The sequence below is a fragment of the Eimeria mitis genome, genomic scaffold (assembly GCF_000499745.2).
Source record: "Eimeria mitis Houghton genomic scaffold, Emh_scaff1265, whole genome shotgun sequence".
Classification (NCBI taxonomy): domain Eukaryota; phylum Apicomplexa; class Conoidasida; order Eucoccidiorida; family Eimeriidae; genus Eimeria; species Eimeria mitis.
The window spans coordinates 1-1,641 of NW_013568501.1; the positions used below are offsets into that span (position 1 = coordinate 1).

Consider the following 1,641-nt stretch of genomic DNA (forward strand, 5'->3'; position numbering starts at 1 on the left):
ACATTTGTTGCAGCCTGTGCTGCTTCTGTTGCTGCTGATGCAGCAGCATGAGCGACATCTGTTGCTGCTGCTGCTGCTGCTGCTGCTGCTGCTGTGGGTGCTGCTGCTGCATGCAGCTGGCAGCAGCAAAGGGGGATGCGGGGGGCTGCAGAGAAAGAGAAGAAAGAAGAAGGGGTTTAAGAAGACGAACGCAGCACACAGCGTCATGAATTATATTTTTTTTTTAGGGTTTAGGGTTTAGGGTTTAGGGTTTAGGGTTTAGGGTTTAGGGTTTAGGTTTTCTCTGCAGCAGCAAGCTGAGAGGAGAACAACAAAGATATATAAAAGGGTTTAGGGTTTATATTCCTTTTTATTTCTCTTAGTTTAGTTTATATATATAAATGTATTTATATATATATATATAAATATATATATATTTATATATACATATATATATGAGGTGTATAGACACCGCGTATATATGAGGGGGTGTATGCAGCTGTATGTTGCCGCAAAAAAACAAAAAAAAGAGAGCAATTCGATGCTATAAATACGAAAATAAATCGTAAATTAAATAAAAAAAATAAAAAAATAAATATTTTATATAAATAAATATTTTATTTATTTTTTTTCGTCGCTGAAGGCAACAAAAACACACACACATACACCCGGGGTGTTGACACGGTGGAGAAATGCGTCTTTCTCTGCGCTCTCATGAGCTAGATAAACACAAAAAAGACAAAAAAATATATAATTTAATTTATTTAATTAAATAAATTAATTAATTTCAGAAAAAATAAACTTTTTTCACCGCAAGGATTCAAACAAATACCCTAAAGCCCTACCACTGGTCTGGTGGCGGTCTGTTGCGGTGGTTTAGGGTTTAGGGTGTAAATATATATATAGAGCTGGGGTGTATAGGCAGCTTTTTTTTTATTTCTTTTGTATTTATTTAATTATTTATTTAATTATTTATTTATTTTTTATTTTAAAACACAAAAATTTATCCTTTTTTCTGCAGTTTTAGCGGCTTAGGAGCCCTAAACCCTAAACCCTAAACCCTAAACCCTAAACTATGGTGGGGTGTATACGCAGCTAGACGATGAAATAAATGTATCTTTATATTAAAATAAAATTAAAAAATAATAAATTATATATTATTTATATTTTATTATAGTCAATATGGCTTTGTTTAAACCCCAAACCCTAAACCCTAAACCCTAAACCCTAAACCCTAAACCCTAAACCCTCATCTGCATATGTTGTTATGTTATAAACAACGATACACTCTATCCCCCTCCTCTTCTTTATTCTTTTCTTTCTCCTTTTTATCCAAGTAAAACCCTAAACCCTAAACCCTAAACCCTAAACCCTAGACCAGGAGCTGTAGTAGCTGCAAGAGGGTTTACTAACGGCCTCGCCAGTGCCCTAAACCCTAAACCCTAAACCCTAAACCCTAAACCCTAAAACCCTAAACCATAAACCCTAAACCCTAAACCCTCAAAACAATATGATATACCTCATAATAAACTAAACCCTAAACCCTAAACCCTTGAATAAAGCGGAGGGGCTATCACCCGCCATATATATATATATATATATATATATATATATATATATATATATATATATATATATATATAATATTTTATATATATATAT

General features: G+C 33.5%; 1 protein-coding gene across 1 annotated transcript in view; it reads left to right on the forward strand.

The window, feature by feature from the left end:
- Positions 1-1,054: 1,054 nt before the first annotated feature.
- The window catches only part of EMH_0033310 (uncharacterized protein), a gene marked incomplete at both ends in the record, with an annotated part of 3,342 nt that continues 2,755 nt past the window's right edge, over positions 1,055-1,641 (forward strand). Inside the window, one exon of the mRNA XM_013494732.1 lies at positions 1,055-1,057. Coding sequence (XP_013350186.1) covers positions 1,055-1,057 — 3 coding nt within the window. The remainder of the gene's footprint in view (positions 1,058-1,641) is intronic.